Source organism: Charadrius vociferus, unplaced genomic scaffold (assembly GCF_000708025.1).
Source record: "Charadrius vociferus isolate BGI_N301 unplaced genomic scaffold, ASM70802v2 scaffold443, whole genome shotgun sequence".
Classification (NCBI taxonomy): domain Eukaryota; kingdom Metazoa; phylum Chordata; class Aves; order Charadriiformes; family Charadriidae; genus Charadrius; species Charadrius vociferus.
The window spans coordinates 323,125-345,758 of NW_009647420.1; the positions used below are offsets into that span (position 1 = coordinate 323,125).

Genomic DNA, 22,634 nt, shown 5'->3' on the forward strand with positions numbered 1-22,634 from the left:
TTTTTATTTTTAAACATATTCAATACAGTTCAGCAACAAGTGCAATAACTTATTTTACAAAATTGACCATTAAAATATTTTAAAAGGATTTACTGGCTTTTGATAAATAGTTTAATATGGGACATGCATGCTAATAGGAAAGTCAGTTTTGGATGACAGTCGTTTAACAGTGGAAAAGTGAGTTAACAAGAAACTTTGTAGAAATGCTTGAAAAGATGGCATGTCCTTTCATACCCCTTTATCCAAATGCAACCTCTTTATTCTTCTGCCACTTCCCCTCCCATATCCACTTTCTAAAATTTAAACCAACTTTACACATTAAAACATTTAGAAATACAAATAATATACCCAATAAAATACATTAATTATGATGAATGATAACGGGAAAGAAAATCTGGCATAGTTGTCTATGTGGTAAGGATTTTTAACATGGAAGCAATCAAAGATACAGAAAAGTCTTTTCATTACTGACATTGGTGAACTACACCCACTGTGTTTACTTCTCTCCCTTTTTCCATCGATGCTGGTTTTGCTGCTCTTGTTTGAATCCATCTCGTTCGTATTGTCAGGGGCACTGCAGCTGTTAGCAACGGCTGCCAGGACTCCATTCCTCTCTTCTTCAGCCTCTTCATCCTCATCCTGATAGGAAACAAAACAGCAGGTACATAAGTGCATGTTTCATCGCCTATTTACTTCAGAGCTGCAACAAATAATAGGATTTTTCTTACAACTCCTCCTGTAGCTCCCTTCTTGAATTCAAGGGTGAGCACCTACACGCACCAGACAGCTCTTTTCAGCTTCCAAAGCCTCCATTTACAGGAAAATCACTGACTTAAACAACATCTTACTGCAAAAGCTTTCACAGGACTGTCGAGCAAAGCTGGATTTGTTCAAATATGGCCCACTAAGCTTTACTTAAGACAGCAGCAAATCCATGAAATGCACAACAATAAGCTGTCTTCTGCTCAGGGAAAATACTGGCAAAGGTCAGTGTCTAGAAAGCGGGTAAAGCAAAGCCCCAGTCTGGAGATGGAGAAGGTGGGGGAGCTGCCAGACCAGCTAGTCAAGCTGGTCGCACCCCAAATCACGCACTCCAGAATAAAAGACACTGTCCTTCTGTGCAGTTGGCTACTCTATTTCCAGTGCTTTGTGATGAAAATCAAAATACTTAAAAGCAAACAACAAACAAACAAGCAAAAAAAAAAAAGCACCAAAAAAAGAGGAACATAAAGAAGGACAAGCCCCACAAGTAATTCATTACTAAATAGCTCATACTACTTTATTTCAAGTCCTGAAACCCCTGCTTTAAGTTCAAAGTTATGCTAAGGTTAAATGTATTTTTATGTGCTTCACTGTATCAAGACAGCTCTTTGGAGAATGTTGTGTAAGCCTTCTGGTGGGTTTTGTTTCTTTGATTAGAAATGGCTCGGAGCCACGAAGTTCATGTATGAAATCTTCACCCTTTGAAGTCAACGGGGTTTCTGTTCCTGACTCAGAGGACACAGGATTAGATATCAGCTGCAGCTCCAGCTCTAAACACAAACTTTCTCGGAAGTTCTGGGGTATTTACTTTGGTTTGGGGTATTGCAGAGATACCAGCAGATCCAAACTACAAACATTGGCTCCAGCTTTGTATCTAAACTAAATCAAAATTTGTATAGTCAGAGGAGGGGTCATTCTAAATCAGGCAGGTGTACACATAATTTTGATTTTCTCCTGGTGATTTTATTACCTTCCAAATCAGTAAGTGGAATCCAAGCAAGGAAAGGCTAAAAATTTATTTGTGAAATGTAGAATCTCTTTCTGCTGACAAATTTGCTTTTTCCATTTGCATCATGAGAAGAAATAGATTAGACAAGGCAAAACTTCAGAAAAGATGTACAGCCCTATGTGTAGCCTCACAAAAAACTCATTTAGAAATATCCCAGCTATTAAAGTCAAAGAAAGCTCATTAAGCCACCTAAGTGATCTCCATGCTGGTGCAGAATTGCTCTTCTGCCCAGGGTACTTGTAGACGGCACGGTTCTTGAGCCTTTCTTCCTCTAAAATTAGTAATGTCCTTGAAAATTAAAGTGGAGTCTGGACAATGTCCTCAGACTGCTGTGAATCAGTGAAGCAGAACAGATGGAGCTAGAAAAAGGGATTATTACTGCTTTTCATTTTCAATTTGCCAAAGAAATCCAATATATTTTATTTGAGAGAGATAAACGCAGCTCAACACAACGTGTCATCCTAAAAATACACAGGCTACAAAACCTTGCTCATCCTCCACCTAGCCTCCCGCAGCTACCTGAGAATTTTGAAACCAAAGGCCAGGATAAAAATGTGCCAACAAAGCATTAAGAGGATCAATCCATAAAATTCCAGTCTGAACCTTAGACAATCCCCAGGGTAGCACTAAAACTCAAACCTGGAGTTTTACTTGGGGCCTAACTCTGTTATAAATACCCAGCTCTTCTGCTTCAAAAAGTCCGGGCAGCCGAGGGGAGCGCAGGGGATGGCAGAGGAGCTTTTGTCAGCAGCACCTGGCACTTGAAACAAGGCAGCGGAGCGGCAGCCTAACGAATGCACTCGGTGCTTCAAAGGTTAATAAAATAAAGAAACCTGTCAGAAGAGTCTTGACTTTTTTTCCACTGCTCATTTTTTAGAAAGGGGAGCAAAACAACATCTATGCTTCAAAACTGGCAGGATTTGGGGCATTATTCAAGTCTAGGAGTCTATTTGTCTCTCAAGCAGGGCCAGCTAAAAGTTGTACAGAACTAGTTTTACTGCAGAGCTTGAAAGGACATTGCGTACGTGCCATTTTTCTTTTTCACGCAACCACATGTGAACAATTCGCAGGAGGCTGATGCTTTATTAGGCTGTTCTTAACTCCTTTCTACTTCCCAAGAGGCAGTTATTACTTAAGCAGAAAATACCGTACATGGTGCATATGTACTTGCTTCCGTTTGCAGTGTTTCAAGGCAGGGCTCCCGCAGAACAGAGGCGAGTTTACAGCAGAAGTGCTGCATCACATTCCTTGAAAAGGAGAAAGCTGGTCTAGAGGAGAACCACAATGGCAAGTTTATAAAGAACTACAGTCTTATAAACGGGGACTGCCAAGGGGCTTTCCCAACTCGCTATGGAGAACTGAGTGTGATGAAAGATTAAGCTGGTTTACATTATATAAAAAAAAAATGTGTTGCAAGTGTTCAACTGTGGCTTTAATTTTAAATGTCACACTACGTTTTCTCTGGCTTCCAGCTGCCAATGAGAAAATGGCAGCTGGCACCAAGGGCTCTGGTTGGATACAAAATCGATAGCACCCAGGAAAGGTACTGTACGTCACCTGAAAAGCACTGTATATGGCACCTGCTACTGTGGCTGCTGTTTATACTGTTTGCTGACATCTAACAGCCAACAAAATTGAGGAAAGTTGTCACTTCCATTGAATAACAAAGATGCTCAAGATTAAAAATATTTCAGCCTAGAGTGTTGCACACCTGGAGCTTACGCGGTGTTCTGAAAGACTGCATGATGCACGCACAGAAATGCCACGCAGACTGAACACTCCCCTTGCAACCTTATTTTCAGTTTTCAAACTTTCCTCCTTTCTGAGGAAAAGGGAGCGGTTTAGGTGGAAGACAGAGGAAGGCCAAGGAGAATGTCTCTGTTTTATAGCAGAGCACAATTCACACCTTTGTATAAAAGAGAAGAAACTCAGGATTTTGGAGAGGAAACCTCTCCGTTTAGGGAGTCTCTTACGCAGTTGATGTGAATGGCACGTTTTGTCTGACCTTCCTTGCAGCAGGTGGTTCCTCTGCTTTTACTGTTAGCTTTGAAGCTGTCTCTGTGGGTCCTGCTTCACGTGATGTGAGACACCGCAAGAGCATGAATATGACAAGCTCTTTCACCAGTTTACATTCTAAACTGGAGATGCCAAAGGCTTCAAAAGAACATGATATGCCACTGCCCAACTGCTTTAAAGAGCAAACCGGAAAGCAAACCAGTACAACTAATTCCTATACAAGGCACAGGGTTACATTTTCAATTCCCCTCCTACATTTATTTACATAATTCCGAGTGCAAATTTTGTATCAGCTCTCATATGGGAATAACAAACTGGGAAGTGAGATTTCTAATTAACCTGTGTCCACAAGAGAATACGATAATGAGGAGAACACATTTGTGGTGACGATACTCACACAGAAATTTGTTAAGTACCTGCTAGACAGTGACATGAGATTTTAGCTATTTTAGCTGCTACTTCTGTCCTTGCGATGTTTTGTTTCTAACAGTGAGAAATGAGAAATACAAGTCAGATGTGCTCTCCATGGCACTGCTCTGTAAGAGCGCTTGTCCTTGGCTACAGCAGGAAAAGGACATGACGGGCATTTTCCTTATTCTACAGTCTTGAGTTGATCGAGGACCAACCAACTGCCCCTTCCCTTATATGTCTGCGTGGGCAAGGAGTGAGTTAGACTGGCTTGCTCATTCCTGATGCACAGCAAAAGGCAGGAATATCCCTTAACTGTAACTTAAGTCTTTCTTCCTTCCTCATTTTAGGGCTGTTCCTCCCCTTACTCCACATCTTTCAAGTCCGTGAGTTCTCATGTCCGTCACACCTGTGAGCACTAGTACACGTGCCCCTCATGAAAGGGAATTTGACACAGGCAGGCGAAGGCAAGGGCAGACATAAGTGCTCTTCACAGAGCCAAAGATGCTGAATCATCCCAGCACTGAAACACTTTATTTTCTTACCGAAACCTCCAATAAGATTTTTTTTTTCTGCTTTATGAGCAAAATGACAACCACTTACTTCACAAGATGGATATGCTCAGAGGGAATTGTCACTGATGCTACCTTGCCAAGAAAAATTACTTTCAGGCTTTCCACTCAAACCCTCATTTGAAACGAGTGTTGGCCCAATTGCAGACATTCCCCTGTTAGATGTTGTCTTTTAAAACCCACTGGGTGGCTCAGCTTTGTGTCCATTTTTCAGTCTTTCTCCACACACCCACATCTCATGACAGCTTTGAACACATTCCTGTGCATGTACAGAACCTCTCTCTCATGCAAACAGCCAAAATCCCATATTAATTGTTGTACTATTTAGGCATAAAAACCCCACATCTTCATTGTTTTTAAGCTTCTCCACTTGAACCAAATATTCTGTTTCTTGAGCCTACCGAGGAGCTTTGCTTAAGCATTTGTGATGCTCTGTTCTAGTTTAGCTTAAATAGTTAATAATCTTTCTTCCTCTGGCAGTTTATCCCTACAGCACTCAACCAAACTTCTTTCTGCTTTTTTTTCCTGTTATTCTCACTTTCTATGTTTTACTTTTCTGTTCGTCCAGAAATTTCATAAGCTGCTTAGAATTTTCTTTTGTATCATGCATATTAGATTCAGTTCCATAATTAAAAGCTGCAAGACAATCAGCTTCCAACTTCCTTGTGATTTCTTTCTCACTGCTTATGAAAGCAGTGCTAAACACTGGAGATGGAAGATGTGACAAAACTTCTTCATGAACCTGTCCTGATTATTTCAGCAAGATGACAACCACAGACTCAAAAATGCCTATGTTGAAGTGATCCCTTTTTATTTTAAGTCTATTTCACAGTATTTCGGAGTTCTGAGAAGCTCATTAGAGCAGCAAAAAGCACTGCTATAATAATGATGCAGAACAGAAAGTGAATCCCAGTCTGAGCTCCATCTGCAGCTGTTGAAAGAGAAGGTATAAGTGGAAGGCTATAGGGATCTGATACACCTAATGCGTGAAGCTGTCTGCAAGTAAACTGGCCCGTGTACCATGCACGTGCAGAAGATTTCACAAACAGAATGTGATAATTTATATTTTTTTTCCTGTATTGCAATAAGACTGAGTCCCCAAGCTCAATCAAATTTTTGAACTGCGAGTAAGTGTATGCCCTTGCTGGGGAGACACGTGCCAATGATTTTTGTGATACAGCTAACACATTGTTTGATAAATGGCCATAAAGTGCACGCCAAAGGAGAGAATCATTATGGAAGGGTGTTTCAGTTTGGTCTCTTCCAAAAAGTTCCAGGTATATAAATAATTTTTCTCAAGGTTATTCTGTTTTCACTGTCCTTATTCTAAATTAGAAACTTCTTTAAATACATTCACCGTTAGTGCTAAGATAATTCACTCTCTTTAGCAGGTATAATTGAAGTCTGGTTTGTAGGACAAGAATCAAAGAATTAAAATACCTTTGGAAGTTCCTTTGAACTGAGCCGATGCAGAGTGCAGAAATGAGCCACAGCATACTCTAACAGTGCTCCAAAGATGAAACTGAAGCAGATACCGAGGTACACATCAATTGCCTTAATAAAGCAATTAGCATTTGGGAGTGAAGTCCTGGCTCCCATCATCAGTGTTGTCATAGTAAGGACTGTGGTAACACCTGTGGAATGCAAAAATCCATGTTCTGATAAAACACAGATAGCAATGAGGGCCTCTCCTATGAGAGACCTGCTACGAGAGCTTTTCCTGGCTCTGTGAGCTCCTAGTACGCCACAGCATTTAACGTGTCATGTTTTGGAAAGACTTTCAAATGAACTTGTGATTCTGAAGTTAAATGCTTAAAAACACTCATGAAAAATGTTTGTAAAGCTGAGAAAACTGGAAGTTAAAATGTGAGAGATTTTGGTGTCATAGAATGTATATTCATGATTAACGCATTATTATTGCAACGCTATGCAAATGCTCCCTTTAAAACAGTCAGATAGCACTCTGCTCAGTGCAGTTGCCCCCTGGCCTCATTTGATGTGAAGTATTTCTTTCTTTTCTATTCTATAGGAGTGGTTTTCCCATCCCACCTGCAGTCTGATCAGAACTGATTTGCATTCTTTGCCTTTCAGAATATCCTTTATTTGAAATTAATTATATTTAATCTCTTATAATTCTCTTATTATTCATGTGTTAATTAGTACGTATCATTAGACCTCACAAAAGCCTCACAGTTCTGTCTGTGCATGCCATGTGTTTGAATATGTTGAAATTATTTCCAAAATGACTGAGCTTTTTCCTTTGCTTTCAGCAGCCTCCCCTGCCTCCAAGTCTTCTCTAGCTCCCAAAGACGTTTTCTTTGTTAAAGAATAGCAAGGCTTTCAGGAGAATCTGCATGATGTACTGCAGATGGCAAAACAGAAAAGTAAGTCCATAAAACTCAGAAGTGTTTGCAACTTTTGGAAACAGATGCCGTGTACATGCAATAAAGAAGGTGCCTTAATGATCCAACTATTGGCGGGGGGGTTATTTTGTTTTATCAGCTTCTCACCTATGCAGATTCTGGCTGGAACTGATGACTGGCTTATCCAAAACGATACCCAGGAGAGCACAACCAGTAGGATCGATGGTACGTACGTCTCTAGTATGAAATACAAGATGTTTCTCTTCAGTTCAAAGTGAAACACTAGTTTTGGGTAACGTCCTGTGGAAAGAGCAGGAAAAAAATGTTGTGAAGTTGCAATGCGTAAAAATGTCTTTAAATTATTAACCTGTATTACTTTCATGCATTACAATGCAGCGAAAGCTCAACAAACAAGCTTGAAAAACATTAAACACGGCACTGAAAAATTCTATCATGAAGACTCTAAATTGAACTGAAGGAAAAAATCAAAATATGTAACACCCTGTCACCTTATCCAGAGTTTCATTAAAGATGTCTTGAACTGGAAATTCACTGAGGATTAGTGAAGGAAACAAAAAAATCCATGAACATGTGGAAAGGATGTTTCATTATATAACACAATGCAAGGAAATTTGAAATCACATATGTATTTAGCTGTGGCTATTCTTAAGGATTACCACAATGAGCTACTATATAAACTAGCACAGTAACAGCTGTAATTTTATGAAGTTAGCATGGGTCCTTATCTTTAACTGCCTCATATATCTGGTTTATTTTGCTGCTCTTTTCATTTACTGTTGCTCAAGATGTGGATCAAAGGTACCTTCTCTGATACTGCTGACCTACATCTTATATTCCACTTAAAAACAAGCAGTGCCTTTGCATCTTCCCTATCTTTTTTTTCTTTACATTAGCGCATTACAGTGTTTATGCCGCTGTGAGCGGTGTCACTGCTGTGGCACAAATGGTTTGCTTCTAAACGAGTGATTTCCACAAGATGAAAGTTTAGACCCACAGTCAAAGACAGAATTGGGTTTCATTGGGGAGCAACACAGTGGTAAGCAGAGCCTGAATTGGACATCCAGCTCCCTAACTGAGCAAAATTTGGCTATGTTTGGGCAACACAAGCGCAGGATCTGAAATTGTTACCAGTCCAGTGGATCAAAGTAAGGCAAAAGCTTGCTTCTTACTAACTTAAATGTGCAGAGCAGAGTTTTTACTCTGACTAAATGTTCAAAGTTCAAAATTGAGTGCCAAAGTATTTAAGTTTTTTAAAACGTTTTTGTAACACAATTCCTGAACCAGAATATCAGTGACAGAGTAATGCCTGAATATACTGTGGTCAGATAGCTTTGGCTTCATCTATTTTAATCCAACAAATGATGATCTCCAGCACCTGTGTTTCTGAGAGCTGCGAGTCAGGACAGAACTACAGAGCAGTGAACGCACTTTAGCAACAACAGCGTACGCATAGACAGGCTATTTGTGCATCCCTCAGGTGCGCTGTGAGACATGGAGCCTACAAAGAGTACTTTTAAAAGCTTGAAGTGCAAGTAACAGATGCCAAGAAATGTCTTCTTGCTCCCAAGCTAGAAAATGGATAGTTACATTTCCATTTTTAAAAGTGTTGTATAAATTGCATCTAGAGAACAATAAGGTTTCACTCAACTCTTAAAATCAGAAAGAATCACTAGATTATAGTCTGACCCTAATCACAATTCATTACACTTCCCAAATTATCCCTTGCTTTGGACTCAATCACTTTGATCAGAATAGAGTCCACCTTTCACACAGACACCTAGACTTAATGTGAGGATATCTAGACACGCAGCACCTGCCATTTCTCTCAGTAATCTGTCACGAGAGTTAAAATCATAACATTATCTGTTAAAAAGAATGCCTAATTTCCAGTTTAATCTGACTTCAGCTTTCTGCCATGTTGACTCTGCCTTTTCACTAGTAGATTAAATGGTCCTTTGGTAGTCAGCTCTTTCTCCTCCTGAAAGTACAAATTCTTCTTTGTAAGCTCAGCGTATTCAGTTCTTCAAGTTTGTGATCAATACAAAAAAAGATACAGACTGTAGACTTTAACTCTATCCACAAGGCAGGAGATACAAAGATGATTTACAACTTTATCATCATTTCTAGGCAAAAAGAGGAACATTACATTAGTGTACCTCTGCTGTGATTTTTACCAATACAGTTGTTTCAGTAAAAGTCCTTTTGCCCACCAAAATTGATTTTAAGTGTAAGCAGACCAAAGTAAAGCACTCAAAAGTTAGGAAGTACAAAACTTACAGTTGACTGTGCAACATTACTTCTGCTTCTGTCTGCAGTCATCCTTGCACTAAATCAAGCACTATGGAAAAACACTCAGTCTGTACAATAAAAGTCTACAGCATTGGGAAAGAGAATTAGGGTTGTACCGGCAATTGTAAATCTGGGGCTTTCTCATGTGCAAGAGCAAGCATTTAAAACTTTAATAAAAACTGTTAAGGATTTTATTCATTTTGCCTGGGATCTTCTAGGCTGCTAGTTAATTAGAACTCAAAACAGGTAATTTTAAATAGAAAGACAAAATTTTCTCTGTAGTGTTTGTAGCCCAAACTGTCATTACGGTGCCACGGTTGCAGCTAGCACACAAAGGACGGTGGCACAGCCACCGTGAGTGAGGGAAGGGTGTCAACCCAGAGCTTGTGTGAGAGAGGAAAAGCAAACCATGAGGAGGAAGCTGAATCCGCTGCAAAAGTCGTTTGTCTTGCGTTTCTGTGCTGACCACAGGGAAGGATGTGGTGCCATGTACCCAGGAAAGAGCAGTGACAAGACTGGACTATGCTTCCTGCAGGGTACCAGAGCCACTTGGGAGTTCAGCCTTAGAGCTTGTCTTTAAGAAGAAAAACTCTGAAATAGCCAATAGATAACAGCCATAGAGCAATACCCTCTCCTCGTTAGCGCTCTACAACTGCTTCTCCGTTCACCTTAGCATAAAAGCCAAGTGTGTACATAGGAAGTTAGTTCAAAATATCAAACTTGAAAGTCGCACTTTGCTGCAACTTCCAAGTGTAGACAAGCCTTTTGAATGTTCCTGTGTTCTTTCTTGTTATTTTTCCTGATGCCAGAAATTTCTGAAGCAATGTGAACAACAAAATAAAATAGAGATGTAACAGCTTATAGCCGAGTGGCTTTTTGGGGAACAAAGAAAAGGCATTTCTCTAACCTTAAGGCTTTCTGCTTGCCAGAATCCAAAGACACATCATGGACACGATAATAATAGTGTCAGCATTTTTCTAAAGAATTCAGAAGAGCTTTTATAATGGAAATTTTGAAGCAACCTATATATAGAATTCATATGAGCTTCTCCTGTAATAAACTGAAGGAAGAAGTAGTAGTCAAGAAAAAGTATGCAATGCACACTTACCATGCTAAAGCAATGAGGAACGGGATGAAATGAAGACAGGGAAATATTACAGCCCATTTTTCATTTACACTCCCCATGTACCAAAAGTTATCATCTTTAAAAAGAAACAGATTTGCTACTATTATGTGAGTTGCACATGAGATTGCAATGCTGTATCTCATTGCCTTTGACTTGCACTTCTGAGGCAATAGTGCCCTCAGTCAGATCAGAAGTGGAACAGGTTCATGTAATCGTAGTCCTGGCTTTATTAGAGTTAACTCAAGTACAGCTCAAATTAAGTCCTCAAAACGGTCAGGTTTGCCCCTTGCTTGACTCTTATTAGCAACAAAATATTTGCATTAAAATGAGAAGATGTTTTTTCTTCAAGTTTCTGGCCCATGATGGATGTCATCTCAGTATGTGACCGCTCTGATTTAAATTTGATAATGTGATGGAAATAATCTGTGCAGATAGCCAACTCTGCAGCAAAGGCATAGTGTTAGCGCTTACCAAAGTACCGAATTACTGTGTTTAACAGTTATTCAAATGAATCTGAACCTAAATACAGTATACATACTCCAAACCCACCAGAAGGTGAGGTATTCTACTTAGGTCACCCCACAACAAAAGTAGGTTAAGCTGAATTACTTGGGCTTTATAGAATTTACCAGAGGGCAGAAGTATAAAAGTAGACAGTAGCTCTAGCTTGTACATGAAGAACAAATCTAGATAGCAGAATATAGTCTCCATACCTACTCTAATACTCTCTATTGCTTTTTAAAAAAAAAAAAAAAAAGTACCCTAGACAGTAAAAAGAGGCCAAAGATAGCAAATGTCAGTTGGCTCCAGCTGAATTCTTTTGTTTCAGTATCATAAAAATTATACCAGCATAGCCTTTTTCCCAGCAGCTGAGCAGGTGTAAGTCTAGGCCTAAGGTAGATCTTTCTGAAGGCAAAACAAGCTAGTTTATTCCTCTTTATAACTTGCCTTTGAAGTTTGGCTTTTTGGCTTTTAAAAACAATATTCTAATTTACAGCGCTGCCTATCTGACACTTCGTCCAGATGTTGCCATAATAGTGATGGTTTTATCAACACTGACTATTCCTGCACTGCCTGAGAAATAGATATAAACCTAAACAAACAGGCTTCCTTATCACCCTAGCTCATTCATTTTTTGATTATCCCATTTTTCTGTGGCACCTATTCCCAGCTGATGGCAGAACGCTGCATCCCTGCTCTTTCCTGCTGCCCTCTGACCAGCAGATGGTCACAGCAGAGGCGCCTGAAGGAAGGACGGATGCTCTACAAACGCTGTCAGCAGTTCCTACCTTCCACTCCAGTGTTAGGGGATGGGAGCACCTTCCCCACAGTTACCTCCTGTGGACTTTTTGATGAACTCTACTCTAGTAAAAGACTGCTCCACATCACTTTATGTAAGAGGCACTTCAGTATCCTGCACAGGGGTGTGCAGTCAGGCACAAAGAGCACATTCTTCTCTATCATGAAATATGTATGCTAACCCCTTGGGTGCCAGCTAAAACGTGTGATGTACATCTCATACAAGTGCATCAGTCTAACTCTACCAATGCATCATTTTTCTCTCTTCTTGCACCTTTTAAGGTCAGAGTACAGGAAAGCTTTAAATAGAATTTTACAGCCTTAACTATGTGCTGAAAATGTACTTTTCAGTATGGAATGTTTTCTTGCTTGTTTACAATGAACGTGTGCATTAAGTAACAGGTAGCGTCCCCACCTTTACCCAACAAATAAGTTGTGCAACTGAAATGCAATTCTCCAACTGATGTACAATGCTAAGGGTCTCAATATACGTAGTTAATATGTTATTGCAGCTCCTTTGTCCCTCCCTCAGAGGACAACCAGTCTTCTGTTCTTCACACTCAAGATCTTATAAACTACCTCTTTTCCTGTCTGTTCTTCAGAAGTGAACTAAAGGAAATGAAAGATCAGGCCAGGCTTGTCAACATGTGTTTCATGTTCACAAAAATGCTTTACAAAATATGGGTTTGAAATTCAAATTTCCTAAGAATGAAACAAGCCTTTTCATGTAGTATTTGTGGGGAGATACATTTATCCATTTAGCTTACCTGCAAAAAAAAAAACCTTACCAAAAAATTATGCCACGGAAAATTTTACATGTGTTTATGTGTATTTGTCTATACCGCAAAGAACGTCCCAGAAGTTATCAAAAAAATGCGTCTTCTTAATATCCTCAATATTCACTCCATTCATTGCATTTCCATATGTTTTTATGTTACTGTAACTTTTTCCATGCATTTTCCAAAACTGTTTTCTTTCTAAACTGCTTTAGATTGCAGAAGTGTCACAAAACCAACTCATGATAGAAAACTTCTCAACATCAACTCAAGTGGAAAACCTTGCTTACAAAGAGTGAATACATGAGCTCAGATAGGTAAGTTGAACATAACACAGTAACAGATACATACACATATGTAACTGCTTGAATCTTAGGCGAGGCTGACCAAAGACTCACCAGATAAAATAATACTTAATATGATTCTAAGATTGTTTGCAAGCCCTGTATGGCAAAGATGATGTTCACAGAAATAACAATTGGAGAGCAATTACGTATTATAAAAGAACAGATAAAGGGAATGAGAGAAGTTACTCAGCGTACCATACCTCAAAAAAGAAGAAATGAAAATCCTAGAAAAGTTTGATTGTTAACTAAGAAATCTCCTGAGCCTTGGGAAACTGCAGACAGGCCTGTATGACAGAGCAAGGTAATGCCTCTATTTCAAGAGAGAGAGACTGGCTGATGAACACACACTCTGCGTAGGAGTCTGGTATATTTATACACCCTTTACAGTTCATATACTTCTTGATTTTCAGCTCACTAATTATAAACGAGAGCAGCTCATTACTGGCTCAGTCGTGACCTCCCACCTGAGAAGCCAACAACATGGAGTGGCCAGAGGTCAGCGGGGTTTCAGCACTTCATAGCCAAACGAGTCTGACGAGGCCTCTAGCCCAAGGAGGCCAAAGCAGGATTTGTGATAGACATCAAAATCCTGGCAGTGACTGCAGACAAGGAACAGCAGCCAGCTCCCTTTGCAGTCTTTTTCAAGAGGGCAAACATCTTGTCTTTGTGCATCAAGGAAAGGAGACTGACTTTATGCCTCTGTCTCTTCTTGCCCCTCTGTTCTGCCAAAATAATACGATTAGAATATGCCATTTTGCTGACTTCATGGTTTTCTAAGCAGGGAAAGTGCCTGACATAACTCTCCCTGCCTTCTGGGCTCAGGCTGATGACTCAGTGTTAGACTAGACCTGAGCGAGCTGAGCCTCTTCATTCCTCCTGCTGCTGCTGAGGACTTGGCAGAAGCGCGAGAAAGACTTAAGGCAAGTTGCCGGCCAGAAGAAAGGGTATCAACAGCCAATTAGTCTCAAATATTAAATGATGTTTTTGCTTCTTTCTCCAATTAAAAATGTTAATTGAGATTAATTAGCTACTGCTTGCTGTGAAAATAGAAGCATTTCTCAAGTGGGAACACATGGGGTCTGTCCTGTGCCCAGCACTGCTCAGTAATAAACGTGATGAAATACCAAGTGTCTTTTAAAAGAGGAGTATTAGCACACTGGAGAACAGGATTAGAGTTCAAAATTCTCAACAACTATCAAAAACAGCCTGAGTAAAACAAGACACAACTCAACAAAAGCAAATAAAATCCTACACTCAGGTGGGAATTGCTAACACCCCAAACAGAGCACAGGGAATATGCAGCTACAGTGCAATAAAGGAGGAGGAGTACCAGAAGGAATTGCAAGCTGAACTAGGTCAAAAATGCACAATAATTTTCTGCAAGAAAGGCAAATATCAACCCAGAATGGATAAAGAGAAACAGAGTTCATGAAATGCATTAAGCAAACCCTTCCCTCTATGGAGGATATCTGATGGGAACAGGGTACCCAGTTTTGGGTGCTGCACATCAGCAAAAATATGAGAATTTCTATGAGAGAATAACAGCAAAGACAGGAGATGTAGAAAACTGTTTATATGAATTTAAAAGAGCGAAAGTGTTGGTCTGAGAAAAGATATATCTGTCATGAAATAGCGAAAGGGCTGCTGAGAAATAGCAGGAAATTTATCTTCCATATCCACATAATGGGTTTGAAATGCAGTAAGGGAGGTCAAGACGAGGCATGAGGAAAACATGCTTGTAATAATCACCAGGAAAAAAAAAATCATCTAGGGAGGCTGTGAAGCAGACACTTTGGAGGTTTGTCTAACTCACTCCTAGAAACATCTGTCAGGAAGTAGGCTGTAGATATGGACGACCTTGCCTTGCAACATGAGAATAGATTAAATGCATTCTTAAAGTGTACTCCAGCCTTATTTCTATGATTATTTACACAAAAAGCTAGACTGTAGCAGTCCTTGTTGCTTTTATATTTTTCCAATAAGAAACGCAAGCTTTTTATATCACTATTTACTACTCTGAGAATGCAGGTGGTGTTGGCTAGAGAGCTAAAATAAAACCCCAACAGCCACTGATGCACATACATTGTTTTGGGGTCCAAAAGTGTATCAGTGTATACAGAAGAAGGGCTATAGTTAAAAGACACATAGGAAGTGGTTCTAGCAATTTATTTACCCAGGTCCAAAATGAAATTGGTCTGCACCAAAACAAAATCAACACCAGACCCTAGCCAGCAGTCTAGCTAACATTATTCGCAATGACTTACTATTATGTGATTACAATAATGTGAGCACTATTATGCAATACTTGCTGTTCTATAAACAAGATTAATCCACAATGTCCTCTTCTTAAATTTACTGAAGTTACTTAGGTGGGAATTTTGCTGACCACGTTTTAAATGCGGCTCTGTCAGTGGCTGTACGGGAACTTGGGCTTTGCACTGTCATACAATATTTCACTCGCACAGCAGCTGTACTGTCTGTTCAAGTTCACAGAGTATCAAATCCTGATTGCTTTTTTTGCTGTGTTAAGAAATACTACACACGGCTCTTCTCTCATATCTTTAGCTTTAGCCTTGTGAATCATAACTGTTACAAATAGCTGTTATTTATAATGTAGCTGTTTATAAAATACTCTCAGATACCTATTAATGGTGTTAAGGAAATGCAAAGCATCATTTTCCATTTCTAAATTGATTACCTAGTGCCATAATCTCATTGCTTTTTTCTTTTAATATGGGCTACAGCAGGCACTGCGTTCCTAAGAAAATCTGTAGAAAACAGCACCTAACTCATAATGACTCAATAGAAAATTAAGAGGATTATGAGATTTCATTTTAAAAGTACTGCATAGCACTTGATAACATGGCTTTCTTGAACAAGAGAATTGAGACAAGCAGGTGTGGGAAATTTTAATTGAGTTAAGATGCATGTGTAAAAAATGTATAATTAAAAGTATCCTTTGACTTTATACATGTGATTACTGCCAACATAAAGGGAGGAAGATAGCACCATTTACTGAAAAGAGGAGCACAGTTCATCTTATCATGCCTGTTCAGCTATTGCTGGAAATTGGTTTTATGTTATTTGGTAAAAAAAAAAAAAAAAGGACTTTTTTGGCTCTAGAGTCGGGACTCTATGATAGAAGGTGGTAAGAATTAAGCAGGTTTCCTCTTCCCTGTATAGTGAACAGACCCTAATACCCTTCTGGGCAGAACAGCAGTAAAGGATTATTCTCCTTTGATTGAACCTGATGTTGCTTACCCAGAAGCTGTAAAGAGGAGGAAGGCAAGCAGATGTCATTTATATAAGTAGCAAGATACTTTGTGATCCTGGAGCCTACTACTACGCATTTAATTTCTGCTTTTATATCCACGTAGATAACTTTGACTTTTAGCCTCAATAATACCTGAGATTAGATCATAAAGTTTCTCTGTGTCAAATTACTAAAGCAGAAATCCCAACAATGGAATAGAGAAACTATATGTCCGTGATTCAGAGTAAGTAGCATACCCTCTGGTGAAACTACAGCTTTGAAGCATGTGTGTGCCTTCATTTAAAGATCACTGTTTCGGCTGGCATGTTGACTTGAGCAGAAGGAAAAATGCAGTGAAGAACAGCAATGAAGAACCTAAGAGTAACTCAAAGACCATAAAGCAGGTTTGGTGGGTCTTGAACTCTTTGAAAACCCTTTTGAAATCCCTGGAAAATAAACAGGAGCAGACTCTTCCAGAAGGTTAAGTCCTGCGGTTAGAAGAAACTTTCTACAGCAGTTTCCTAAGATCAGCAGAAGAGCAGGTCTGTGGAAATGCTTCTGACCCTTTGCTGGGCAGAGGAACCTCAGGTTGGGCAATGTGTGCTCTGCTGCCCACCAGGCTGGAGAGAGGCAGCTGCAAATAAAGAGCAACTCCAACAAGCACCAGCCATGAAACCCAACTTCTTGCAGTCATAAAAGCACCCAACATAATCTCAGAAATTTCCATGGCTGAATAGAGGCTTTTGAATTGCTTAATAAAGCTGGAGTGGCTGTTTCCAGTAAAGCTGGGAATGTTCTGAGCTGGGTACCCAGCATCCCTGGTCTCTTCAATTTGAATGCCCACCTTACAGGCTCTTCTTCCTTCACAAGAGCTCTCCCTGACATTATATGGAAGTAGTAGTACGTCTCTTATTTATCATTCTTTAGATAATGCGTAGCCTCCCAGAAAATGCTCAAAACCTCTCAACCTTTACATTAGCTGTGACTCTGCTGGTAACATCTGGGAAAGTATGTATGGTTTCAAGAATGTAATCTAGCAGAAAATGAAAACTGTCATCCTAAGAGAAAGCAATGTGCAGAGAAAGCAGTTCCCTAATGCTGCTCTGTTTCCAGAGCCATATTTTGAACTGTACCCAGAAAGTGTTAGAAGGGTGTTTTTACCTGTCTCATATACCGCTTCAGATACTGAGGTAAAGTGGTCTTCTACTGTATACTGTGCCAGTCGGAGTGTGTCCAAACCTCGAACTGAATCATTTCCTCTAGTCCAATAAAACATGACATCATTGATGTTGTAACCCCCTGTAGTGACACACAAGCCAACAACAGTGTTTATTTTACACAATAATTAATTGGTGCTGAGCCCACTTATGGTTCAGCTGTTTCTTATTTGTCTGTCTGACAGTACAATTAGACATAAACAATGACGGTTTTTGGCAGAATGTAATGCCTGTGCGCAACAAAACTCGCAATAACATGTGAAGTCTTATAATTTAAAAGCTGACTTTTTTTGGAGGTGGCCTTTTTTCTATCTTTTATCCTACTATAGATGACAAACTAGTAAAAGAAACTAGTACCACATGGTATTCTAAAGGCAAAAGCTATTAAGCTTTGAATAAATACAGTTCTTATGAGTTACAGCACTGCCAGCAACCGGACTAAACACGAAGCGTGCCCTGTGCTGTGTCTCAGGCGGCTGTTTCTGGATGCAGTGCATTTGGTCCTCCTTCCCGTAGAAGCGAAGGGGTGAGGAGAGCAGCAGAGCTGCTGCACGCGGGCGCTGTGCTCCGAGCCAGCTTTGGGTCATCGCTTGGGATGACATTTTGGCTTAGGAGCTTGGATGCTTCCCAAGGACACCAGCTTAGACGCTGATGTTTCTCCAGGCTCAACAGCGTGGCACGCTTCGGGGGCCCCAGGAGATTTCCTCTTAACCTTCAAGTAATAATTAGGAGCTGAGATGGGACATGAATCATCTATCAGAAGGTAACTGTATTTTGCACACACTTGTCAATATGCAGCACAATCATAGCTAAAATACCTCTGTAGCTTTTTCCCCCATTATATTAAAAGGCAGGCAATTTTCAGACTAGTGTATATGATTAATTCAAGATTATGTTAATGTAATTTACATGTTAACGGGGAGCATTTGAACATCTTTTCCTTTAGCATACTTAGATCAATCATTCCTGTATTTGACAGACTTATATTGTGTGAGTTAATAGCTAAGCTTAGGGGGCAGAAACACGAGCAGATGATTATTTTTAGACTTCAGTCAATTGTAAGTAAATTACAGTATGATACAATAATGCAATACATTGCACAAGGGTATATGGTGCAAAAAGAACAAAGATCTAGAATCAAAGAAAAAGACATGCACTAAAATCAAAAAGAGCATTTTAATATTTTTAAGTTAATGGCTTCAGTTCTTGCAATGACAAAAAAGAACTGATTTCCTACAGCCATTTAAAGCAGGAAAAACAAGAGTTCAGAAATTTCATTTCAGGGAAACACTGTGCTGGTTACCAATTAAAATTACAATTTTACCTGGAAATTCTTTCCCTGACTAGTCTTTAAATGTAAATCATGCTTTCGCTATCACTGGCAGTTTTCTGAAAAGGTATCATGACCAGGAATTTCTGCTCACATTGGCTTTAATTGATATAAATCTGATAAAGTCAAAAGACTAAGCCAAAAGTACGTGCGTCCAAGCTAAGTTCTCAATTCCCTAAAACCACACGCTGGGAAATTTCCCAGATTTGGGATGAAAAATAAAAGTAACATTTCCTATAAACAAATGATTGCATTGTCCTCAGTCAAAACAAAGTGGTTCGTCGAAGAATTTTTTATGCATGACTCCAGGTATGGATTCATTGTACTTTTCTTCAGTATAAATGAACTGCAGATATTTTTAAAGAGTCCAAAGCAACAAAGAGTACCACAGTAAATTCTTATTAATTTTTTACAAGTTACTGAATCTTCCAAGTTTTGTGAGATGGGAGAGATTCCCAATGCCCGGATGGGTGAAAACAAACATACCTCCAAATGGAGGTTGTTTTGCTTTAATAGAGCCATTTTTGCTCCAAAGTATTTTCATTAGCTGAACAATTAGTAAGTTTTGGTGATCCCTCCTATGAAAATTCTTTGAAAATACTAATTCCAAAACTGTTATTCGTGAAGAATTTTCATGAGGATAGTCTTCCCAATAGTCAGGAAGGTTAAATAGCACAGTGCTCCCTCTGTGCAGGGTTATTCTTTATTTAGGGAATTAATATTTTACTAATTATAAAATGTTTCAAAAATTTATAGACAAAATCCTTAAGCCATTTTATTTGGCTTCTACAAGTAATCTCTATTCTCTTTACATGACACCGAGTTTTCATTTTAATTCCTCAAGCCCAGAATATCTCATTCCTGACTTCGATGATACAGTACGAGCAGCTAATGTCAGCAGGGTTAACTACAGGAACAGTAAACTTGGGATTAAACATTCGTAATGCCTAATACAAATGAGTTTCTTTACCTTTCTGTTGCTAAATATAATTTCCCCTGATTGTCAAGCACAAGTTAAGTGCCTTCACATGGCTCTTCACTGAATAAATGCTAAAGGACAAGTTCAAAAAGGAAATAAAATTTCAGAGATGGGCCCAAAACATGAATATGTATTTGGACTGGAGGCCTGGGGGCATGGGGGGGACAGAAAAGAGGAAAAAAAGCCCTCAGCCCAGCGTGAGCGAATGGTGGTTCCCTACCACATGGCAGAGAGCATGAACCCCCCCCGGCAGCACCAACTGAGACAGAAGCCCTCCAAGTTCCCACATGTCACATCTGCCATACCAACAGAGACTCAGAGTGGCATCTCTGTCTCGTAACATATGCCTGTACCGCCTTCTAAAGTGTTGCAATAACATGGGGGGCCAGGGAGGAACCAACAGACATTTTGGCTGAAATGTATTTTGCTGTGGAAAAAGTATAAGTCAATTAATGTTATTAACTACTAATAGCAGAATAGCACATTATAAAGGCCACCAGGGATGCTTTATTGTGTAAGGCCATTGCCTGATAATATCATGTTATGTTTTTCTTTACATTAGGAATCACTTGATAAAAGGCTTAACACTGTTTCAGTTCAAATATTTGCTACATATTTTACATTTTATTTATAGATGTCAGTATGTGTACATATGCTTGCATTCACAATTCTTAATTCCAGCTAATGGTATTTGCAAGCAGTACTCTGGGATAATGTCATTATTCATCTATAAATTCACATTCTCCTGAGGGGGCAAACACCATTTCCACCACACCCAGAAGAAAATATTACAGTGCACCAAAGAAAAAGGGCCACAGCTAAAGGCACACTCTCTCCTTTTGCATGTAATGTTTCTAGCTGTTTTCCTCAAAACTAAACACCAATGTCATGGGAACATTTGTGCGGACTTTACTATGTTTTCCCCTTGGACAGGAGACATTTGTTGAAAAAGCAGATGGAATCATTCTGAAAAATGCTTATTTTTAATTATATAGGGAATTCTCTTTTTTTTTTTAATCTTGTCAAATAGATTTAAGTTCCTGTGGGACATATATTTCCTTCTGGAACTAGAGAAAATATTGAATGACTCATTAGGCAATACCACTGATGTAAATCCATATGCGTTGACTTACCAATATGCTCTTCCAAAGGAATATAAATTAGAGACAAATCCAAATTCTAATTTAAATCACTATTTGTTAAACAAATCTTATAAAACTGTTGATTCTAGATGGAGTCCTGTGTGAGGAAGGTTTTGGGGTTGATTCCCTTTGTGGTTCTGTCTAAAATGAAACTTCGCAGTAATATCGTAACTGGTCATTACCAACAGGAGATAAAGAACGCACACGTCTGACTTGGTAAAGAAGACGTACTTGACAAGAAAGTACTTGACAAGTACTGAAAAACCTGTATTGACATATATTTGAACATGTATTTTCACCTGACAAGACCAGGTATCCTTTTGCCCATGCAAAAATATTTTAATAGAGTCTTATTATATGAATAATAGCAAAAAGTTAACTATAAACATCCACATTTGGGTATTTGCAAAGGAACCATGTCTACAAAGTAGTAGAGAGGATATTTTAATGAAAGTTATAAGGACATTGATTGATAAAATGAGAACCTATAAAGGTATATTTAGTCTTAGTCCATCAGTTGATGACATTTTTTCCCAGGGCACTGGCACAGAGAATTAAAAAAGTCATAGAAGGATCTGTATATATCCATCTCAGAACTGTCTAAACAATTACCTTTTTACCAGTATGAAGACAGTAAATTAAACATTAATTCTATGCCTTAAAAATAAGACTTATTCTAATTTCTTTTTTTCCATAAAGAAATTTTGCCTCGGAGGGTTGTGGGGGGAAATACATACTAATTGAAATAGGAAAAAAAAAAATTCTCAGCTGTGCTGCAAAATGCCTGCTCACAGAACTCCCCCTGAAGACCAACAGAATAACTGCAGGATGTGCTGCAAAACCAGGCCTGTGATAATCTCCTCAGATTTTGTCTCATCATTAATAGCATGGCAGCATCTCAGTACTGCCGTGCTATTTTCAGCGAAGCCTCATACATTTATCTTTGCAATTCAACAGGGACTGGTCACATACTGTCCCCAGGCTGCTTTGAAAATTCCAGTCCAGTAATATCCAGTAGCCCTTGGAAAAGATCACCGATATTTTTCCTCATTGTATAAAAATAATAAAGATTAAGTCTCTTACAGCTTTCCAGTTGCAAAGTACATGTCTGCTTATCCATCGGATATTTGGTGAGATCCATGCTGCATGCAACAGTTGTGGTGATTCTCGAAGGAAAAAAAAATTGCTGAGTATTAATGGAATAAAATTGTTCATCAGTAAAAATAAGCCATGTACCTTTCTTGAACTAATATTTGCAGGCAAGTATTTATTGCAAGGAAAAAAATAAAATCAAGTATTTGCTGTTATTTAACATGGAAACGTAACAGTATCCCAAACAGGAAACCACTCCAGAATAGCTGAGCTTAGTGGCAGCCTAAAAAGGCCACCCCTTGCTTCTCACTTACAGCCTGCATTTTCCTGTGCTGATATTTTGCAATACATTTTACAATTTTGTTATATTTATCAAAATCTGTTATAAAGGATAATCTGCAATAAATAATGCAAATCAATCATCACCGCTTGCTTTCCTCGGTGATGACTTCATTGCAAAACAACTGGAATGGCAAAATGCAATTCCTGTATTTGATCTACATGAAAGCAAAAGGGTCTATTTAGGGAAGAAAGAGTCGTATTATTCAAGTTAAAGATTTAATCATATTGGTCAATAATATCACATATTTGTAAAACTGCAAGACCATGCATATTCTGCTTTTACAAACAGAT

General features: G+C 39.0%; 1 protein-coding gene across 1 annotated transcript in view; it reads right to left on the reverse strand.

The window, feature by feature from the left end:
• Window positions 1-327: 327 nt before the first annotated feature.
• The window catches only part of LOC104282380 (gamma-aminobutyric acid receptor subunit pi-like), a 32,769-nt gene continuing 10,462 nt past the window's right edge, over window positions 328-22,634 (reverse strand). Inside the window, exons 4-8 of the mRNA XM_009880468.1 lie at window positions 21,993-22,075; window positions 17,403-17,540; window positions 7,278-7,430; window positions 6,208-6,401; window positions 328-639 (exon numbers count right to left, since the gene is read on the reverse strand). Of these exons, the coding sequence (XP_009878770.1) occupies window positions 328-639; window positions 6,208-6,401; window positions 7,278-7,430; window positions 17,403-17,540; window positions 21,993-22,075 (880 nt within the window). The remainder of the gene's footprint in view (window positions 640-6,207; window positions 6,402-7,277; window positions 7,431-17,402; window positions 17,541-21,992; window positions 22,076-22,634) is intronic.